Source organism: Cynocephalus volans, chromosome 16, assembly GCF_027409185.1.
Source record: "Cynocephalus volans isolate mCynVol1 chromosome 16, mCynVol1.pri, whole genome shotgun sequence".
NCBI lineage: Eukaryota > Metazoa > Chordata > Mammalia > Dermoptera > Cynocephalidae > Cynocephalus > Cynocephalus volans.
Window position 1 is genome coordinate 20,144,029 of NC_084475.1, and position 20,156 is coordinate 20,164,184.

The 20,156-nt window shown below is 52.7% G+C and overlaps 1 protein-coding gene across 8 annotated transcripts in view; it reads right to left on the minus strand.

The window, feature by feature from the left end:
- The window catches only part of TBC1D16 (TBC1 domain family member 16), an 83,016-nt gene that overhangs the window by 53,387 nt on the left and 9,473 nt on the right, over window positions 1–20,156 (minus strand). For 7 of the 8 annotated variants that reach the window (XR_010021863.1, XR_010021864.1, XM_063080671.1 and 4 more), the window contains exons 2-3: window positions 12,367–12,609; window positions 9,004–9,601 (exon numbers count right to left, since the gene is read on the minus strand). Coding sequence is in view for 6 of the 8 variants with exons in the window: in XM_063080671.1 (XP_062936741.1) it covers window positions 9,004–9,601; window positions 12,367–12,547 (779 nt within the window). In the remaining 2 variants the exon portion in view is untranslated. The remainder of the gene's footprint in view (window positions 1–9,003; window positions 9,602–12,366; window positions 12,610–20,156) is intronic. The other variant, XM_063080669.1, reaches the window with a different exon arrangement.

Below are 20,156 nucleotides of genomic sequence, written 5' to 3' on the forward strand. Positions count from 1 at the left end.
CCAGAAGATGGAAGAGATGAGAAACAGTCCCTCCCACTGGACTTCAGAGGGAGCATGGCCCTGACTACACCTTGACTTTGGCCTTCTGGCCTCCAGAACTGCGAGAGAATAAATTCCTATTGCTTTTATGCCCTGAGTTTTGGCACAGGCGTCCCCCTAATCTTCAGGGGACATGTTGTAAGACCCTGAAGTCATGGATAGTACCAAGTCCTATATATACTATGCTTTTTCCTATACATACCTACGTATGATAAAGCTTAATTTATGAATCAGGCACAGTTAAAGAATAAAGATAACTAATAAAGAGATAGAACATCATAACCACACACTGTAGTAAATGCACGTGATTGTGGCCTCTCTGTCTCAGTGTCACAGTACCATCGCCCTCCTCTCGTGGCAGCACGAGATGACACAGTGTGCACGCAATGAGATGCACTGAGGTGCATGACGTTGGCCTTGAGACACAGTGCTGGGCTGCTGCTGACCTCCTGTGTCCCTGGACATCCCACAGAAGGCTCAGCGCTTTCTGGAGCAACCTGCTGTCATCGGTCAGAATGTGCTTCTGCTCATGTCTTCCGCCTGCAAATTTAATGCCTTTTCCATCTTAATAAGCACTTATCACTCAGTGGCCGTCATTTCTGCACTTTGAGGCACAACTCAAAACTAGCCGAGTTTTGTCTTCCGTCTCCACAATTTCACAGTTGGATGGTTCATTCTCATCATGGCTCTCTGCAATGTGGGTTTTTCCTTCCTTATGAAGTTGAGAACGTCACCTGCTCACTTAAAGGGAGCATGTTATGGCTTCCTGATGGCACAACCGAACTGCCAGCATCACTCATCTTGGCTTTGGGCTGTTATGACGTCAAATAAGGGGCACCTGAACACAAGCCCTGTGGTATGCCACGGTCATCTGGTAACACAGACGGCTACTAATTCCCACCCGTGGGGTGTGCAGGCAGCGAGGATATGTGGGACAAAGGGACGATTCACATCCCAGGCAGGATGGAGCAGGACAGCACGAGATCTCACCACAGTACGCAGAACAGCATGCAATTTAAAAGGTATGCATTAGGGCTGGCCCGTGGCTCACTTGGGAGAGTGTGGTGCTGATAACACCAAGGCCACGGGTTCAGATCCCTATATAGGGATGGCCGGTTAGCTCACTTGGGAGAGTGTGGTGCTGACAACACCAAGTCAAGAGTTAAGATCCCCTTACCCGTCATCTTTTTAAAAAAATAAAAAATAAATGTATGCATTGTTTATTTCTGGAGTTTTCCATTTAATATTCCCAGACCGCAGTTGACCACTGGTAACTGAAACCTTGGGAAGCGAAACCGCAGGTACGGGGGACGACTGTACTTGGTCGAGGCAGCCCTGGGACAAGAAGCACTCGGAACTGGGCTGGCACACTGAGAAGCGCCCCAGCATGCACCTGTGACTGCTATCGTCCTGGCAATGACCATTACGCTCCATTTTTCGCCTCATTCAATCCTCATAACAGCCCATTTCACAGATGAGGAAACTGAGGCAGAGAGGTCAAATGCCCTGGGGATCTCGGCTAGGGCTCAGATTCACCACTAGGCCTCTGACCACAAAACTCACTGGGCTACAGGCCCTGCCTGACCCCCGGGGTCTTGCCCAACCAGGCTGGCCAGCCCCGTCCCTCCCCAGACCTCGTGTGTGGGCCAAACAGCTGCCTCGGGGCCGCACGTCAAAGGGCAGCACGGGGTTGAGACCCAGCCCAAATTCCTTGGCAGCCCCTTTGAGCTTCTGGCAGCCGCTGCCTGCTAATGAGTCCCCAGGGCTGAGGGGCAGTCAGTAAGGAGGACCCGACGTGGCCTTGGGCGTCTGTCTGGCTTCTGAACCAAGCAGTGAGACTACGGGTGAGACTGCGTCCTGCGGCTGTGTCTAGACTGCCGGGGGCCGCGGGCCAGTCCTGGGGGCTGCAGAGCCTGGGCCTGCAGTGCCCTTCCTGCAGCAGCTTCCTTCCGACCCCCGGTATTGGCCACCCCCCAGGCACAGGGGCCACCCTTGACTGCGGGGGCAGGTCGGGGGAGGAGGGATGCCGCTTGGAGCCTGCCAAGTGCTACAGAAACATAAGACAAGATTAGTTCCAACGAAGCACAGAACAGATTGCAGGGTGTCGGGCGATGGGATGTTTTAAAGAAATACATCTCAGCTCCCGGTTATAAAAGCACAAACAAACCCAAACAACAGACCTTCAGAGGCTGCCAGCTTCCTGGCTGCCAGGCTGCTGCTGGGGCCTGGCAGGGCGGGGGTGTTCCTCAGGGGACAGCGGGTGCTCTCAGGGCGTCCCGGGCGCCTGGGATGGCCCAAGACTGAGCTCAGGGGTATCATGCTGAAGTTTGGGAGGACAGGGGGACGCATCCCCTCCTAGCTCCTGGCCAGCCCGTCTCTCACCGATTCTTGGCCACTCCACCTCTGAGGTCTCCCTGAGACCCGCTCACCTCTCATCTGAGTAGCGGCAGCAGCTCCCGGACCAGCTCCTCACACCAGCTGTCCCCACCCCACCCATCTCTGTCCTCGCTGCTACCAGAGTGGCCTCCTGAGACACCCTGGCCCCTCCTGCCCCTCACCCTCTGCCTCTGGACGTCCCCACACGCCCTTCCCTCCCACCCCTTCCCCCTTCCCGTGCACCCCCTCCTCATCTTCTCAGCGCCATGTCCTTCATGTCCCCCTCCTCTCCCACCTCTGGTTCCCATTTGCTGAACATACTCTGACCTGGGAACAGAGAGACAGGAGGGGCAAAGGGTGTCATCCCCGGCCCCACCCCGGGGGAACTGCTGCTCACTGCTCAGCCTCGCCTGCCTGCCTATGACAAACAGAAATGCAGTGGCAAGGCTATTTAGGAAAGCCACTGAAGGATTAAGAGTCCAACGGGTGTCACACCCCTGCCTCCCTGAACAGGGCTTGGGTGACCCTGGTGGACACCCCCAGGGCCCCTCTTGGAAGCACCCAGGCTGGCTCCTGGCCACTGACCTCACCCTTTCTGGATCCTGCTCAGAGACAGGGATGTTTCCTGGCACACCCCATTTCTGTCCTCTGTGCTGTGTGAGAAGAGCAGGGGCCATCACACCAACAAGGAACAATAATGCCATTAATAGCCCAGCCATTACCGCGGTGCCCTGTTGTCATAGAGCCTTTTCCTCCTGAAGGCAGAAAGCACTTAACACACCATCTATTTCGCCCTGCGGGGTGGGCCGGCACCTGCTGAGTGAGCCACAAGAGGTCGGGCAGTAACTCATCCACGTCCCCATTGTCACCGTCCCTCCACTGGCCAGTTCCAGGGTCTGCCTGTGGCTTCACAGTAACCTGACCCCTCCCGCTATCCCTCCCCCAAGAAAACCGCCACCTGGCAGTGGGGGGCACATGTGTTCACTTGTTCATGTCTTTCCCTCGTGTTTCTCAACAGAATTTTGCCAGCCTGCTCTGTGCTGGGAGGGTAAATGCATTTGTAGGGTCCACTTTGTGTCCTCACAAGGAATGTAGCACCTAGACCTGCGCATCCAACCCCAAAGTCCCCTCCACGTAGGCTATGAACATGTAAATCCGCTAAGACAAAGAAAACCAAAAATCCAGACGCTCGGTCGCATGTGCCCCATTTCAAGCACGAGAGCCACACGTGACAAGTGGCCACAACAGGACAGCATCCATCAGTGCAGAAGGTTCTGGTAAGACCCAGGTGATGGAGCAGCAGGGAAAGGCAGTGTGTTTTCAGTGTTGAACAAAACACACAGAATCGACAGTCGCTCTGCAGAGGGAAAGCTCAGATTGGGGCAGGGATCACAGAGAGGAAAGGCTTTTCCATCTACAGGTTGGCTGGGGTTTCAGCAGGAGAGAGAACGTTCCAGCCAGAGGGGGCAAGGCTGGGACACGGTGAGGCTGCTTGGGACAGCCCTGAGCTGAAACGCCCAGTGTGCACAGGAGAGAGCAGAGGAGAGGCTGGAGAGGACAAGGGTGTCCCGGCAGGACCTGAGGGCAGGTGGGCCCACTGTTAGTTCGACAGCCCATGCCCTCTTGTACTGCACCAGGCCTGCCAGGACCGAGCCTGAGCTGCAGGAACACTGCACATGGAAACCACGGTAAGAGGCCACAACCAGCTGGCAAAGCCATCCAGCCCACCCTGTAACCCCACATGCATCCTCCACTTGGGCCCCAAGATCCTCCACATGCCCTGAGAAAGCATGCCAGGAATGACAAGGGGACCCAATGGGACAAAACACAGCACACAGTTCCCCGGGGGGAGAAAGGCCCGATGCGAAGCGCTGGGGACTGAGGTTGCCGATCATCATTGGCACTGGTTTCCCTGGAAGGACCTCAGCTACCGGATCGCCCTGGGGTATTCTTCTTTAGCAAGCGTGCAAGACAGGGGCATGGCCAGGCCAGTCCTGAGTGTGGCTATTTTTAAAAGTTGGTTTTCATCCTAAGAGCCATAGAATCACCGTATAAAATGTCTGAAAATTGAGAAAAGAAAAAGCGTACTCATCAGTACACTCTGCTAGCATACTGGTGTCCCCTCCTCTCAACCTGCGCTGTTCCATACGGTGCTGCTGGCCACATGTGCTATTTAAATTGATATTAACCAATATTACATAAAACTAAAAATTTGGTAGTTTGGTTGCACTCACCGCCACATGAAGCTGGTGGCTACCGTGTTGGGCGACACAGATCCAGACTCTCTTGGACGAACTCCCCTTGGGCAGCGCTGCCATGAGCTACCTCACTCGCGCTCGGCCTCTTTGGGGCGTTCAGTCATAACGTGCACAGTCATAACTTGCTAATTGCTTTCTTTTTGATTCACCGTAAGTTTCCATGTTGCAATGCAGTCCTTACCATGTCACACTCTTTCCGTCTGTTTCCCAGGTTCTGAACCTTCTGGGGCGTCACAGACCTCTCAGAAATCAGATGATGCCCCCTCCCCATAAAAATGTGGGGTTCGTGGGGCCCCGTTGAAACTCCCTGATCCAGTAGGTGAACGTTAATTAATTTACTTCCTTCTCTACGGTTGAATATTTAGGTTCTTTTCTTTTTCACCGCTATAAAGAATACCATGACGAACATCTTCACACAAATTTTATTTTTCTTTCTGCAATGTAGGCTATTTCTTAGGACACGCTGTAGAAGAGACGTTCTGGTTTAGGGAGCAGAAGCTGTGCTGCAGATCTTAAGGTCACCAATGCCCGTCCCCAGGGCAAGGTTGGTCGACATGTAACCAGCCACGGGACTGGTCCAGGTAACTTTCAGAACAGAAATGAATGACAAAATGCCACAGACCTTGTCCGGTAGTCCTCCTCCCCATCACAGTCCAAAGTCCTGATTTCTGACACTATGGAAGGTACAAGACTAAGAGCCCAGAACCCAGCCCCTGCTCATGGAAGCTCAGGGTCTCAGGGACAGGAGGCGGGTCCTTGACCATGAGTTGGCAGCAACAGCTCCCTCGCCCACTCATTCCCAAGTAGGCCTGGGTGCTCCCTTGGTCAAGGATTTCCAGGCCGTCACCGCGTGGGGGCTGGAGGATGGTTAAGGAGACCACAGGCTTTGGCAGGTGGCCTCGCCTTTTAGGAACAAGGCCCTGCCCGCTGTACCCCACAGGTAGCACACGAATGTGGATGGCCCAGGGGACATGCCACTTGTCTGACCACTCAGCCCACCCTGTGAGCTACTTGCCGGATGACGCAATGTCTGGGGACCCCAGATCCCTGTTGGCCCATCCTCAGCCACGCACCCCGCCTGCCCATGTAGTTCTTCAGTTCTGCCACTAGAGGGCTCCCGTGAGCCAGCCCACCTGCCCTGCCCTCCTAGGTAGGGGCTCAATGCCCAGACAATGAGGGACCTGCACTCCAGGGGCAGCTATGGGTGCATGCAAGTCCTCAGAGCCAAGCCTCCTGTGGGGTACCCATCTTCTGGGGACCCCAGCCCCGACGTCTCTCCCTGCCCCAGTGCATAAGGACCTCTCTCCTTTGACCTTCACAGCAGTGGTTCTAAACTCCAGCTGCACGCTGGAAACCCCTGGGGAATCCTAAAATACCAATGCCAGTGCCTCACCCCTGACAGTTTTGATTCAACTGGTTGGGTGCGGCCTGGGCATCAGGATTTTAAAAAGCTGCCCAGGGTGTTCTCATGAGCAGCTCAGTGGGGGGACGCCTGCTCTACAGCATTTAGTCAAGTTTCTTTTGTTTGTTTTTTGGGTTTTTTTTAAAGATGACCGGTAAGGGGATCTTAACCCTTGACTTGGTGTTGTCAGCACCACGCTCTCCAAGTGAGCTAACCGGCCATCCCTATATAGGGATCCAAACCCATGGCCTTGATGTTATCAGCACCACACTCTCCCGAGTGAGCCACGGGCCAGCCCAAGTCAAGGGTTTTTAATCAAGGATTTCCAGTCCCATCATGAGCCAGGCATGGCGGGGTGGGGAGGAGTGACACAAGACTACACACTGGACATGGAACAAAGGAGCAAGGAAATGCTGGAAAAATGCAGATTCCAGGCCTGCCCCAGCCCCTTTCAGAATCCAGATCTGGTTTCTTTTTTAAAGCTCCCAGTAGTCTGCCATGCCTGATGGGGCTGGGGTTGGAGCCGGCCTTTGTGTCTCACCTATCACCTCTGTCCTGGAGACAGGCTTTTTTGTGTCAGCCCCAGATTGAAGCCCATGCTCCCAGGGGGCAGGGAGGGGTCCCATCATGTCCGTCTTGTCCCAGCATAAAGCTGCTCTCACTGATATGGGCTTAGGGGAAGCAATGTGGACTACAGGGGTCCATGGGGAGAGGCCCCCAGGTGAGCAGCACTGTGACGGCAGCCACGTCAATGAGCAATTTCAGCACCTCCATCGTGAGCAGGGACAGGAGGAGGTGACTCCCCGCAGCCCCAGCCTTGGTGCAGGACGGCTCCCCAGGCCAGCCCTCCGTGTCCCTACGCCCTGCCCTCACCCTCACACAGACCAATCCTACAAAGGGGTTGGTCACATTTCACATCCACAAGGCAGCTGAGTTTTGTCAGCAGGAGGTCACTGCCTCAAGATCACACAGCCAGGCGTAAGGCCAGGGTTTGGAGCAGATTCTACAGTTCACACCTTCACCACTGCCTGACTCACAACAGCTGCGGATGGGGTGGGCAGCTGGGGGTGACAGCCACGCTCCAATGGGAACACAGGGAAGGGAGCGTTGGGGAGCACTCGCCTCGGCCTGGGGGATGGAGAAGGATTCCCTTAGAGCCGGACATAAAGATACCATCCAGATGGCGAAGGACCTTGGACCACAAGATGAGGAGATACGCTTTATCCTGAAAATGAGGGCGGCCACTGAAGGGTCCCCAAGCAGGAGGCAGCTCAGCTATCAGCACCAAATGTGCTCGGACCCTGCAGGTACCACTGCACTGCCAGCGTGGCACCACCAGGGGGAGCTCTGACTGACCCCGGCCAGAGGGCCACAGGTGGGGGCTGGCATTTCGTCCCCAGCCTGGTCCATCCCTGGTCCAAACACCACACGGCTGAGTGGACCTCATCAGGGACCTGGAGTCCTCGGTTACATTAAGGCTGACTGCTTCCTTTTACCAGCGTTCTCAAATACCTGAGGCAAACATTATCAGTTCACCCTTGGGCTATAATGTGGACCACATCTTATTGAGGCGATAAAATCAGGAAAGAATCCATCTCAAATCCTTTCAGCTGAGGCCAGCAGAGCATTCCATGTCCCTGCACCCTGCCCCTTTTCTCCCTGGCTTACATCAGCCCTGTGTGACCTTTCGTGTGCTAGACATGGCATAGACCCAGCAGGATTCAAATCCCAGCGTGGCTTACATCCTGGATGGGTGACCTCCAGCAGGTCACTTACCTTCTCTGGGCCTCCCTTCCCCTTTTATGCAAAGGGGATAATATTAGGACCTCCCTCTCAGGGCCTGGGGTTCTTGAAAGCGTAAAAACACATAATCCGCAGCACAAAGTGCCTAGTGCCCAGGCAGTGCTCAGCCCATCGATGTGCAGCAAGCACCTGGCTCACAGTACAAGTTCAATAATTAATTATGTGCTGACTGACTAATGCCAGCTCTTACTATTGTCTATTGTTATCACCATTGTTTGCCTAGAAATCTGATAAGCCCAAGGACCACATCCAGGGCACAGGAAGGGACTGCAGAAGTCACATGTGGCCTTGTCTTGTGCTTCCTCAGTGCTCTGGTGCAGCCACACCGTTCATGAGCCTCATGCAGCCCACCTCTGTAAGGCTCCGAGAACCCCAAAGATGCTGGGTGGTGGACACTGTGGCCACCCCGCCCCCCATCAGGGTGGTTCTTGAGCTCCGAGGCCCAGGGAATCCACTACAGGTCACAGGTCAAATTCCTGCCCCTTCCCAGCCCCCAATAGTGTGGCCTGAGCAACGAGTCCAGCAGCCAACAAGTCCACGCACTCTGGCTCCCCTGGGGTGGCCACCGAGTAGGGTGAACACCGCCAACATTCCTCTGTGGCTGCATTCCAGCTCCACAGCTCACAGACACGAGGAACAGAAAGGCTAATGTCGTGCAGGTCCCAGCGAGCTGCTCACGTGCCTGGTGGGCTGCAGGGCGCAGGTGGAGCCTGGCTGGAGACCAGCAGAGCAAGAAAACTGGGCTCAAGCCAGCCCTAAAGCTTTGCGATGCCACCCAGGCCTCTTGGCACTTGTCTGGGGGCCCTGGGAAATCCAGTCATCTCTTGCCCCATCCTCCATGAGAACAGAAGGGACTGGGACTCCTGGGACTTGGCCTCACCCATGGGCTGGTCAGACCTGGCAGGGACTGTCTAGTCCTAAGTGAGAGAAGAATGCGGGAGCCCCACTGCACATCCTTCACAGTCCCCTCCGCCAGGGACCTGAGGCCAAAGCCCTGACCATGGGGAGAGGGGGCACCCAGAGCAGCCGCAGGACTGGGTGGGCAGGCGGCCTCAGCACTCAGCACGGTGGGTGACGCACTCAAAGGCCCGCCCCAGAGAGCCACACTCAGTGTCAGGAACTCACCTGCCCTCGCTGTCCAGAAACACGGAGCTGCTGCTCTCCGCCAGGGCCGCACTGATCGGCGAGAGGCAGAAGGGCGAGGAGAAGGCGTCCGAATCCGAGTCAAAGGAGCTGTCCCTGCTCACGCCCTCGGCCGACAGCTCCAGGGAGACCTCCTCCTCCGCGGCCTCGGGCTGCGCCTCCCGCCCCTCCTCGGTTCCATCCTGCGAACTGACCGTGGACAAGATTCTGGAGTCACTGTGCATTGGCTGCGAGGCGAGGAGGGGTCCGTCCACCCCCAGGCCCTGGGCCAGCCTCTCCCCATCCTCTGGCAAAGGGCTGACGTGCACGGCGTCCTGGAAGCTCTGGGCCACCACCAGCATGTCCTCATCTTTGGGGGTCAGTGTGGGCCTCGGCTCCGTAGGGGAGGACTGGTGAGGGGTCCCCGAGCTCTGGGTGCGCCGGGCCCGGGGACGGGGGGCCTTGCGCACGGGGGAGCTCTCCGGGGTGATGTAGCGCAGGGCCTCCTCGTCCTGCCGCTGGATCCGAGAGTTGGGGACCCACGCCAGGATGAGGGTGGCACCCAACAGCTCATCCTTCTCCATGTACAAGCACAGGTAACCTGTGAGAAGCCAGAGGACGGGCGGGTTAGGGGGCCATGCAAGCTGCCAGCGAGGCCCTTACAGAGCCTTAGCTGGTTTCCCGTAGCGGCCACCACCCTCTTTAGTAAGACACTGGACTGTGCAAACCAGTCAGGCTTCAGACACAGCCACCCTGAGCAAAAAATCCCAGGGACATAGCTGAGCTTGAAATGAATCAAAGCTGGGGGCATCTTCTATGCACACACACTTCAGCAGATCCAAGGACCCTGGTCCCTGAGCAGTGGACTGCCGTGTGCGTTTCCAAGCACGGGGAGCTCTCCTGGTGCTCAGAGCACCCACCTGTCCACCACCGCATCGCCCCAGAGCCTGTCTGCCTGCCTCGGCCTCCTCGTCCGGGACCCAGCACCACAGCTTCACAGCACTGTCAGGAGGGGTGAAGCCTGGAGACTTGATTTCTACTGCACAAAAAGCATACATCCAAGATGGGTGGGGTTTGGGCCTTTTCCAACCAGCCATGGCAGGCTTGGTGTTTTTAACGCAGCTTTTTGGACAGAGGGGCCATCTTTCGTGGCTGCCTGATGAGCAGTGAGGTCACATGCTGGATTGCTGATGGGGCAGGGAAGAGCTGTTTCTCCACCGCCAGCGCCAGTGGGTGGATGCTCGGTTTTGGAGGAAGAGGGTATTTCCTAATGCAGCACCAAGCCATTTTGGGGTATCCCGATTCCTGGCCTTCGGTGCCTCTGCACCCCTGTGTCCACAGCCTCCCAGCACAGGAGTCGCGCACCCTCAGCTACTTCTCCCGGGGCTCGGGCTCCACCCAGAACCTCCTTAGCTCTGTTCCTCCTCCCAAGAGAGGTTGGGAAACCCAGGGACTGTCAGCCAGTTGTGCATAAGGACAGCATCAGAGTGAGGCCAAGTGTGTCTACACCCTCAAATCACATAGCTCTTGGATCAGGAAGGGAGCCCGAGACCTCTGCTCCCGTCCCTCTCCCCAGAACAAGAAACACCCTCAGACCTGGCCTAGAACCTCTCTCTGCCCTTCCCCCGCCATACCCCTCCTAGGGCGAGACATCCGCAGGGCCAAGAGGCTGAGCTTCCAGAGCTTGTACCCCCTCCTAGGGCACATTCCAGGGACCCAGCACCCAGAATTCCCTGCCCACAATACCGAGCCTGAGGCCCGGTAGGGTGCAGGAGAGAGCGGGGGCTGGAAGAGAAGGGGTGCTGGAGGCGGGAAGCAGCCCCCATGCTCTGCAGCCTGGATTCTGACTCTGAAATTGACTCTCTGCATCACTGTAAAGATACCCTGGTCAAGGCAGGATAGAACACGCTCTTTAAACACGTCATTAGCATAATCTAACCTTTCTGTCTTGTTTAATTATGTATTTATTCATTACTCTATTGAAACATAATTTGCATACAGTAAAGTGCCCAGATCTCATTGTAATCTATAACTTTTAAATATTTCAACATCTGGTCTGGGGCCTCTGTCTGCATTCTGGACCCAGGCCCTGAAAATGTTACAGTGGCCTGAGCAGAAGAGAGGAAGCAAGTCCCTGCCTTGCTGCAGGACGCCAGGGACCCTGCATCGCCCTTTCGGCAGCCTCAAGGAGCAGCAGGAAGAAAGGAGGGGGGTCCGGACATGGCCCTCCAGCCCCACCTCCACCACAGACTGGAGCTATGTGGTCCACAGAGTCCTCACCCACCAAAGAGGCCTGCCCAGGACTCCAGCCACTCTCATGAGGTTGTGCACATTAAATAAAGCAATTGAGGAATAAAGCAACGTATTTATTTGTGGCAAGTCATTTGCACAAATGACAAAGGACCATGCAGGCCTCAGGTGTTTCTAACCCATCTTTGTGTTCCTTCCTCAGGGGCAGCAGGGCTGAGAGACTCACCCGGCCTGCTCATGGGCTGGACCTAACACCCCGGACCTGGCCCCCCTCCCAGGAGGACAGCCGCAGTTAGTTGCACGTTCTGGAAAAGAACCAAATGCACTGTCTTTCTCATGTGCTGTGGCTCTCGGCCCTTTACTGCCCTGAATCAGGACATAGCCTGGGCCCCCCCCACACACAGAAAGCAAAGTCTCCTTCTCTGTGGCTCTGCAAAAGATAAGCAAAGTCACTGTCACCACAGAAAAGGTGTCCCACCCCAGGAACACGAGAGTCAGGAATGGCCACAGGTGATACGAGGGATCCATCTCCATCCCTGCAGAGCCCACATGAGAGTTTCCTTCCGTAATTTTTAAGCAGTGGGATTCAAGGGCAGAGGGCAACTGGGACCAGTGAACTCCCGGGAATTTCTGCCCATTTCCCTCAACCCTCACTGCCTGATGCTCCAGCCTGTTCTTGCCCCGGCCCTCTGTGCAGGTGGGAAAACTTGAGGGGTGGGGGGCTAAGGACAGAGCCCCAACCTTGGCAGAGCCCCCAGGGGGAGGGGTCCTACTTCCCTCACCTGGGGGCCCGGGGGGGGGCTCCCTGCCCCTGCAGCCTTTTAGTGGCTCTGACACCCTCTGAAGACCTCAGTGGACTTGCAAATCCCATTTAATTCTCCTTAACCCACCCTGCCCCACCCCACATACACAAGTCAGAGTCACGGACTCTTTTCACAGATGGGAAAGGCTGGATGAGGAGGTGAAACGGAGCCCTCTGAGGCTGGGGCCTGATGACTTGAGAGGTGCATTGAGCTGTCCCCAGGCCTGCAACCTCGGGGGCTTCCCCTCACCAGTTTATGACCTCGGGGCCTCCCCACCAGGCCTGCGATTGCAGGGACGCCCTCCCCCACTCACCTGGGTGGTGCGCCCCCAGCCCCTGCAGCCCCTCGGGTGGGTGCACGCAGACATTGTTCTTGGAGTAGATGATCTCGCCATCCAGGATGGAGGGGGGCCCGCTGCCACTGCCACCTGGGGTGAGGGTCAGGAGGTCCGAGGCTTTGGAGGAGGCCCGGCGAAGGAGGCGGCCGAGAGACATTTTGGGGCGAGTGTTTCCATCCTCCGCAGGCTGCGGCCCAGGCGGGGCTCATCAAGACCTGCCTGGGGGAGGCAGAGGAGATGCATCAAGGTCAAGGTCACAGGCTTCGGCTGGGTGTCCCAGGGCTGCATCCTGCCTCACACCAGCAGGCACCCACAGATGCTGGTGAACTGCAGGAGCAGGTCCTGCCAGCACAAGGCTGCATATGGGGCAGCCGGGTTGCTCTTTGTGTGGGGCCACCCTGCGCATTGCAGGATGCTGAGCAGCTTCCCTAGGCTTGACCTCCTAGAGGCCACTAACACCTCCCTCTGCAGGATGACAACAAAAATGTCTCCAGGAATTGCCAAATGTGCCCTGGCGGGCAAAATTGCCCATTGAGAACCATGAGGCTAGAGGAACCTTGTTCCCAATGTAGCAACCTCATAAAATCCTCCAGGCTTTCTCTCTGCCCAGTTTTCACCTGCATCCACACAAAGGAGCCCTTCCTTCCTGAACGTCTCACCCCTGCTGCACCGGATCCTGCTTCCTCCTTCCCACCCTTCACAGCCTCCTCTTCTCCCCTCACACTGTGTGTTCCCAGCATCCTAATGCCCAGGGTGTCACAAATAATATTTGAAGGACCTGAGTTTACATATGATTCATTTTTTAAAAATGATAAACTAGAAACAAAAGGATCAGTATCCAGAATACATAAAGAACACCTACAAATTCACTGCAAAAAGGAGCACTATCCCAATTTAAACGAGCGATTTACACAAAAGGAAAACCAAAGATAAACATGTAAAGAGATTCTCAGTTTCAAACAAAAATCCAACACCCAACAGACTGGCACAAAGCAATTTTAAGCCTAAAAATCTTACATGGGGAGAGGCCATGGGGACAGAGGCTGCGAGGACAGAGGCGTTCTCACCAGCTCTGGTCTACTCCAAGGCATGGGAGCCATTCAGCAGAGTGTGGCACATTTGAGAACACCCAAACCTGGAAATTCCACTTTGATACCCTAGGCTGGTTTTTCAAACTGCAGGATGTAGCCTTATAGTGAACTCTGAAATCAACTTAGCAGGTCAAGACTGGCTTAAGAGGAAAAAAGAGAAGAAAGAATAGAAAATACCCGTGTACTCTGGCTATAGCTGGGCTCAGCGCTGGGCATGAAGCTTCTGCTCTGAGAGGACAGACCTGTGCATGTATTGCAGCCTGGGACATGTAAAGTGTGTATATGATGAGTTCTGTGACCAGAGACATTTGAAAGACTGCCTGGAGAAAGCTAACGCAAGGAGACACCTCCGAGGATGCCTTGGCAGCCGGTTTACACTAATAAAACTGGAAACCCCCAAAGGTCTGTGCAGCAGCTGCACAAACAACCAGATGTTTGCACATGGAAGGAGCTCAGAAATATGCACCAAACGAGCCATGAACGGCCTGGTCACAGATTGTGGATGTCCAGAGCTCACGGCTGGCAGGGTGCAGGCCACTACTTAAGAGCTCAGGGGATGGGGGGGATAGTCTGCAGAGGGGCTTCAAGTGCGTCTCTTTGAAAGAAAGAATAAAAAGATTTGAAGTGGAATATAATAAAATTATCCTGGGAGTGGATACACAAAATGTGGTACAGTGGACTCTGTTTCAGCCTTAAAAAGGAAGGCAATTCTGACAGGCGCATGGATGGACCTTGAGGACACTATGCTGAGTGAAATAAGTAAGCCAGTCACAAAAGGACAAGTACTGTAGGATTCCACTTACGTGAGGTGCCTAGAGCAGTTGGATTCATAGAGACAGGAAGTAGAATGGGGCTGCCAGGGGCTGGGGCAGGGGACGGGGAGCTGGTGTCTAATGGGGACAGAGTTTCAGTCTAGGAAGATGAAAAATTTCCTGGAGATGGACGGTGCTGATGGTTACAACATCATGTGTGTGCTTAATGCCACTGAACTGTGCACTTAAAAATGGTTAAAATCGTAAGTTTTATGTTATTTGTATCTTGCCAAAATAAAAAATAAATTTAAAAAATAATGATTGGTAAAGAGTCTCGGGGTATTTTACGTTGTTCTTTGAATTTTCTGCATTTTTTACATTTCTCCAAAAATCTGGAACTGATTGAGGGTGTCCTCTAAATCAAGTTCTTTTGCCTCCAGCACTTGGATAGGCACCAGGGTGGAAGGTAGGGACTGGGGGGTCCCAGCCGGCTCAGCAAGAGAAGCCCCACCCGGAAGGAGGCGGGGGATGGGTCTCAGAGTGACAGCACCATCCCAGGACCAGCTGGCTCACTGCTTGATCTTCAGCCCCATCTGCCTCTTGGGGTGTCCCTCCTCTGACCCCCAACTCTGTTCTCCCCACCCCACCCCCCCGGCACAAACCACAGCATTCTACAATCTTCCAGCCAGCCCAGGAGCTGCCCTTCCCACTGGAAGATACACCACTCCCGTCTCCGCCCTCACCCAGGTTCCCGATGTCAGCATCACCTCTGAAAACCATCAGTCTTGAGGGCTGGCACCCAGCTCAGGTCCTCGCCTCGGATGACACACCCCTGATCTTGACCATTTTGTAGGCCCCCAAATCCGCTTGGCTCTCCCTAAGCCACCCCTTCTCTGGCATCTCCCTTTCCCAACACTTCCAATGTGAGCTACAGAATGAAATTGACACCTCAAACTTGTTCTGCAAAGGACCAGAGAGTAAACACCTTTTGCTCTCTGGGCCAGTCTCTGCCCACTGAATGCTGCCCTTGTAGAGTGTGACTGTGTAACAGTAAAACTTTATTTATAGAGGCTAAGCTTGAATTTCATATAAACTTCATGTGTCACACACAACAAAATTCTTTTGATTTTTTTCCCAACCATTTAAAAATGTAAAAACCATCCTTAGCTCAAGGGCTGTACAAAACAGGCCTAACACTGGATTTGACCTGCGAGCTGTGGATGGCAGACTCCTGGCACAGACCATTTTCTGGACTATTGGACCATGTCCTGGATTCTCTTCTCTGGCTGTCCAACTCGCCTCCCAGCCAACATCTCCAGGAAGCCTTCCGGCCCCTCCTGGTCTAAACACTTCTCCGCACTCTGTGACATATGACAACCAAGTTATGAAACTTTAAAAAAAACACACTGCAACCTACACACCAAAAAATGTGTTGTCTTTCCCATTAATCACCTCAAAAAGCTATATCCTTATTCTCATGATGCCCCTGTTGCCCAGAATGTTTTTAGAATTCAAGAATTCTTCAAGAATTACACGGCCAGTTAACAAGCCATACAAGAAAACTAATCCCCTTTCTCTAGACCAGCCACTCCCAACAGAAATATAACATAAGTCACACATATAATTTTAAATTTTCTTATAGCCACATTTAAAAAAGTAAAAAGAAACAAGTGAAATTTATTTTAACGTTTTTAAATTCAGTATATCCAGAGTATTATCATTTCAGCCAATGAAATGATATATAACCAATATAAAAGTTATTAATAAAATATTTTACATTCTTAAAGCTTTCATTGTCTGGTGTGTATTTTGCACTGAAGCACATCTCGGTTCCGACCAGCCACATTTCGGGTGCTCCGTGGCCTGCCGTGGTCTGTGGCCTCTGGAGTGGACAAGCTCCACCTCCTTGTGAGTTTCAAGTGGTCATTTAGTGTAATGACCCTAATCACCAGACGTGGCTGCAAACAATCCTCAGCTCCTTCCCAAAATCAAAACCATCTTTAAGTAAAGGTGTTTTGCCACCATTGAAGATAATCAAAAGAATGTGCTGGAAGTTTTGCAGGCAATTCCAAAAGGCAAGTGTTCATATTACGGTGTTTTCCCATGTACCGTCAGATGTGAAACCTCACCGCGGCTCTGTGAGGTATGTCCTGGAAGTGCAGTTTTGCAGATGAGAAAACAGGTTCCAAGCACCCAAAGTCATTTAGTGAGCAAATCACCCTGGAACCTGAGACCTTTGTCCTCCAGATGCAGAGTTCCAGCTCCTCCTCCACCCCCTGCCACCTGGGTGCACAAGACAACCCCAGATTGTTCTGGAGAGACCAGTCTCCCTTTGGATAAATCAGGGCACATCTGTTAAACATTAGCCAGGATTATTTACTCTCTTAAGACAATTCTTATTAAAAAATGCATTTGCTTTTTTGTGAGCCTATTTCATCTAAATTAAACCTGGTTCCTAAGCTCTGGTCTCCACCAAACTAGAACTGAACAATCCTCGACCTATTTTCTAAAACCTTTCTAAAAAAATTATGAAACATTTTCAGAGAAGTGTAAAGAATACATGTCCCTTAAATCACACAATCCAAAAATATTTGTGCATTTCCCCCATCTTCTGTGCCCTATCTAAAAATAAATAAGTAAAAATTTTAAAAACCCACCCACTGGGGCTGGCCCGTGGCTCACTCGGGAGAGTGCGGTGCTGATAACACCAAGGCCACGGGTTCGGATCCCATATAGGGATGGCCGGTTAGCTCACTGGGTGAGCGTGGTGCTGACAACACCAAGTCAAGGGTTAAGATCCCCTTACTGGTCATCTTTAAAAAAAAAAACCACCCACTGGAATTATGTCATATCTTGCTTTCAGTTACATCAGAAATACATTTTCCCAGGTGTTATGGGTTGAAGTGTGTCCCCTAAAATTCACTGTTGAAATCCTAAACGCTAGGACTTCTGAATGTGATCTTATTTGTGATAGTGTCTCTACAGAGGTGACCAAGTTCCAGTGAAGTCACTAGGGTGGGTCCTAATCCAATATGACTGGTGTACTCATAAAAAGAGGAAATTTGGAGGTCAGGCACATGTACAGGAGAATGCCACATAAACATGAAGATGGCCATTGACAAGCCAAGGAGAGAGGCCTGGAACAGACACCCCTTCACAGCCCTAAGAAAGAACGAGCCCTGCCGACACCTCGATCTTGCAATTCCAGCCTCCAGAACTGTGAGAAGATAAATTTCTGTTGTTCAAGCCACGTGGTGGAGGAAAATGAAGGAGAACACCTGTTAAAGATGGACGCACTCTTGCTCTCCAGGATGTAGACTGTCAGCAGAAATGCAAAAGGACTGGGTCAGCAAAAATTCTCAAAGCTTAACCACAAACCACAGACTTCCTATTGAGATACCTAGGAGACGGGGAGGTACGGGAGGGGTTTACAGCTGGCTAAAACATATATAAGACACACTTTTACCCAATAAAGTTGCTTAGTGCGTGCACTAAGCCCCGGAACTTTGTGTCTGGTCTCTGGTTGCCCACCTCCCTGGGTGGCAGCCCCTAGCTCACGGCGTGCCTTGAGCGACTCACCTTGCTGCACTCTCTTGGCAGGGCTGCATGCGGCCCTGCTCCCTGAGGGACTCCTGGCAGAGGCTTCATGTAGTCCTGCCTCTTGAGACGCCCAGGGCCAAGAGAAAGGTGCAACAGCAGCCCTAAGAAACTAATATACCACATTATTAACAAATTTAAAAACTCAGAATGCCAACCCCCTGTCTTAATAGCTGTATACATTAAGTGATGCACCATTCTCGAACCAACCACCATTGCTAGACATTTGGTTTCCAAACAGTTGCTATTTAAATAATAAACTGTACATTTTTTATACACAAATCTTCATCCATGTCCTCATTCTTTTCAGAGGATAATTTCTAGGATTCCTGACTATTTCCCCAGGAGGATGAACTGGATCCCTGACACATAATACCCAGTGGATTTCCAAAACGGTACCAGCATTATCAGGGATTTAAAGCTTTGCCAGTTTGGTAATTTAAAAATGGTTTTCTGGTCATCAATTCACTTGAGCAGATTATTCTGCGTTTATTAGACATTTGTGTTCATCCTGTAAAATGTCTGTTCATATGTTTTGCCAATTTCTCTGCTGGGGTAATGGAATTCTTATTGATATATAAAAACTGGTTATACAGCAAAGACTGTGATCCTTTGCTATAGTTGCTGTGTGTTTTTCCTAATTAGCTTGCCTTTTTTCTTTTTTTAGTTTTTAAATAGTATTTGTTTTAAAATATTTTAAGCCTCACAAGAAGTTTCAGAAATATTACAGAGTGTTGCTTGACTTTTTATTGTATTATCTATTTTGAAGTACGGACGTTTTACACTTTTATGCAAATTGGCAGTCACTTTTCCTTAGTGATTTATTACTTTTATACTTTAATCCTTCCCAAGCCAAAGATTCATTAAATGTTGGTTTATACTTTCTTCTAATTTTCTTATGATTTCAATTTTCAGTGAACTACCTTTGATTTTTCAAAAAGCCTAATTCAGAGCATATATTTACCTAAAAAGGCCTCGAATGTTAACTAAAGTACCAAACAGTTCACTGAATGAGTATTCATGTTGTTTTTATTGCTTGTTCTTTTTTGTTTGTTTGTTTAATTAGTTATCTGTCTATAAACACAGGGATCACAGCTTAATAAAGCTTAATAATTACAGCTTAATAAAGCTGGGGTGTTTGTCATATAAAACTTTATGAAAAATCTAAGAAGAGGGGAGCCCTTGGTTTTGACCCAAAGACCTGGTTTGGACCAGGTTCCAGTCCCCACCCTCTCAGCATCTCCTACACTACACATGTGACGAAGAAGTGTAAGATCCATGGTCCCCACACTATCGACACGCTCCCATGAGAATACTCTGTCACAGGCTTGGTTCATCAAGAGGCAGGAAGGTGGGGGTCATTTTCACTTCTTCCCCCAGGCCACTGCCACATTCTCAGAAATTCACAGGATTCTTCAAGTCAGTCAGTCGCAGCAGCCCTACACATGTCCTGTCAACGAGGCTCCAGCAATGGGCTCCCTGGGGGCTGACATGGTCACCATGCCCTGTCCCCAGTGCCCCCACATCCCACCCAGCAGCTCCAGGGCCCACAAGCCACGGGGGTCCATCCCGCCCACAGTCCACACCCTGCAGTCATTCCTCCCTTGTGTCCTGATCCCACCCTACTTTGCTAACTTTTAGAGGTGGCTTGTGGCTTACTCGGATGCAAGGCGCACTTGTGCCTCCCACCCAGCGGGAGGGAGCCAGACCTGCCACCACGCTCCCGGCTGAGGGTGTGGGCTCAGAGCAGGCCCTGCCACGGCCACTCCGCGGGGCTGTCCCTCACACCACCCAGCCCCACGGTCCCACCTCCCGTGAGAAGGGCCAGCGGGCCAGGCCCGTCTAAGGGTGAGCTTCCGTTCCACCTCCATGATCCAAGTTGGCAGCGCCCAAATTGGGCAAAACCACCTGAGTCTCCCAGCCGGTGAACACAAATTCGACTTTACCCCACACCCTGTCAGAAGGGAGGGAAGGGAAAGAACCCAGAGAGAACGGCTGCCTGTGGTCCCTCATGGGTGACCATGCGGGGACAACGTGCAGGACCTGCTGACCAAACGGGCACGACCCCGAGGGTCCCTCCGAAGGACAGAAGCCACCGTTCCCGCAGGCCTGGGGTGGCACCCAGATGCTTCCCCAGCCAGTGGCCTCCGTCACAGGCACGCCACCTGGACTGCAGCCGGTACCCGGGGAGCCTGCCTGCCCCGACCCCACACCAGTGACCTGCAGCTCCCCACCCACCTCCACGGAGGCGGAAGGCGGAGAAGCACACACTACACATACACTACACACACACCACACACACACACACACACACACACACCATACA